The sequence below is a fragment of the Sinocyclocheilus rhinocerous genome, unplaced genomic scaffold (assembly GCF_001515625.1).
Source record: "Sinocyclocheilus rhinocerous isolate Xijiao unplaced genomic scaffold, SAMN03320098_v1.1 scaffold15974, whole genome shotgun sequence".
NCBI classification, from domain to species: domain Eukaryota; kingdom Metazoa; phylum Chordata; class Actinopteri; order Cypriniformes; family Cyprinidae; genus Sinocyclocheilus; species Sinocyclocheilus rhinocerous.
The window spans coordinates 1-1,336 of NW_015632201.1; the positions used below are offsets into that span (position 1 = coordinate 1).

The following is a 1,336-nucleotide window of genomic DNA, read 5'->3' on the forward strand; positions in this document are numbered from 1 at the left end:
AAGGTCAGGGAAAAATCCGTAGATGGAAAAATCTCCATACAAGTTTCTTGTTTCTTGTCAAGTTTTTTCTTTTTTTCTACTTTTTTGTTAGAAAATGTTTATTTAATATTTATTCAGGTTTTTTAAGGTATCGAATATTTTGATGATCTAAATATTCTTAAAAATGTAAAGTTTGTTGTCATTTGGGAGTGTGTAGGCCTTCTTGCATTATTATGCTGTTACATTATGATTATATATTCAGTGGCATAAAATGGTCTTTAAAATGACAATAATATCGCTTATCGCAATTATTTCTGGGGCAATATATCGCACAACAAAAAGTTGTTATCCTTATCGCAATAATTTCTGGCACAAAATATATCACACAACAAAAAGCTGTTATCGCGACAGGCCTAGTATTAGGGTTTTTTTTTTTTTCAACAAAAACAAAAAACTAAGCATCCTATGAGCTCCAGTGGCTTTAGTTCAGGATGCAGGGAGAGAGCATACCTTGCTAACAATGATGTCTACAGCTTCAAAGTGTCTGCCGTACATCTTGGGTGCATCTCCAGGAATTGGCTCGATTTTCACACAGATCTCCTGTCCTTTCTTAGCACTGTCTACAGACTTGTGATTTATTTCGATACCGGTCACAATGCCAATATCTACAAACTAAGAGAAAGAGAGAGAGAAAAGGTGGACCAAATCAATGCAAACTATTCAAGCTTTTCCCTTGAACTGTTAAAATGTAAAAACTGACAGTAGAGGCACAGAGTTGTTCTGCGTCATTCATTGTTGAGCTGAAAGTGTACGTTCTCTCTACATGTCTCACCCCTTTGCTGGGCACACACACAGGAGTGCCCGTCCTCAGTACTCCAGCCTCCACAGTGACACCCATGACGATGGGATCTCTGGAGTTGAAGATGAACTGGGGCAATATACGCAGCTTACAGGGGAACACGGCTATGTGTCTGAAAAAGAGAGAAACGTTCAGATATTCAGACTGCAAACATTCAGGAGAAATTACCTGTTTTTCAAACAAACCACTGTAACCACAGCCTTACAGAATTTAGTCTTGTTTGTTATGTAAAATGACTCAGGTGAACAGAATTTATGTTTGTTATGTAAAATGACTCAGGTGAGTGAATGATGAATTGTACACTAGCACTCAAAAGTGCGGGGTTGGTTTTTCAGATTTTTTTATGTTTTTGAAAGAATTCTCTAATGATCACGAAGGCTGCATTTATTCGATCCAAAATGTAGCAAAACAATATTGTCAAGTAATATTGGAAAATATTACAATTTGTTTTCCATTTAAAATGAAATTTATTCCTGTGATGCAAAGCTGAATATACAG

General features: G+C 36.3%; 1 protein-coding gene across 1 annotated transcript; it reads right to left on the bottom strand.

The window, feature by feature from the left end:
• Window positions 1-462: 462 nt before the first annotated feature.
• Window positions 463-1,037, bottom strand: LOC107742228 (eukaryotic translation initiation factor 5B-like). The gene is made up of 2 exons (XM_016555124.1): window positions 812-1,037; window positions 463-651 (listed from the first exon to the last, which is right to left on the bottom strand). The coding sequence occupies exons 1-2, from the start codon at window positions 875-877 to the stop codon at window positions 466-468; spliced, it is 252 nt and encodes an 83-aa protein (XP_016410610.1). The 5' UTR covers window positions 878-1,037; the 3' UTR covers window positions 463-465.
• Window positions 1,038-1,336: the final 299 nt, after the last annotated feature.

What these genes read in the sequence shown, in the direction of transcription:
- LOC107742228 (XM_016555124.1), bottom strand. Translation starts at nt 877, where the DNA reads ATGGGTGTCACTGTGGAGGCTGGAGTACTGAGGACGGGCACTCCTGTG. An exon ending in TGTGTGTGCCCAGCAAAGGG is followed by an intron (nt 652 to 811) that starts GTGAGACATGTA and finishes TCTTTCTCTTAG; the next exon opens with TTTGTAGATATTGGCATTGT.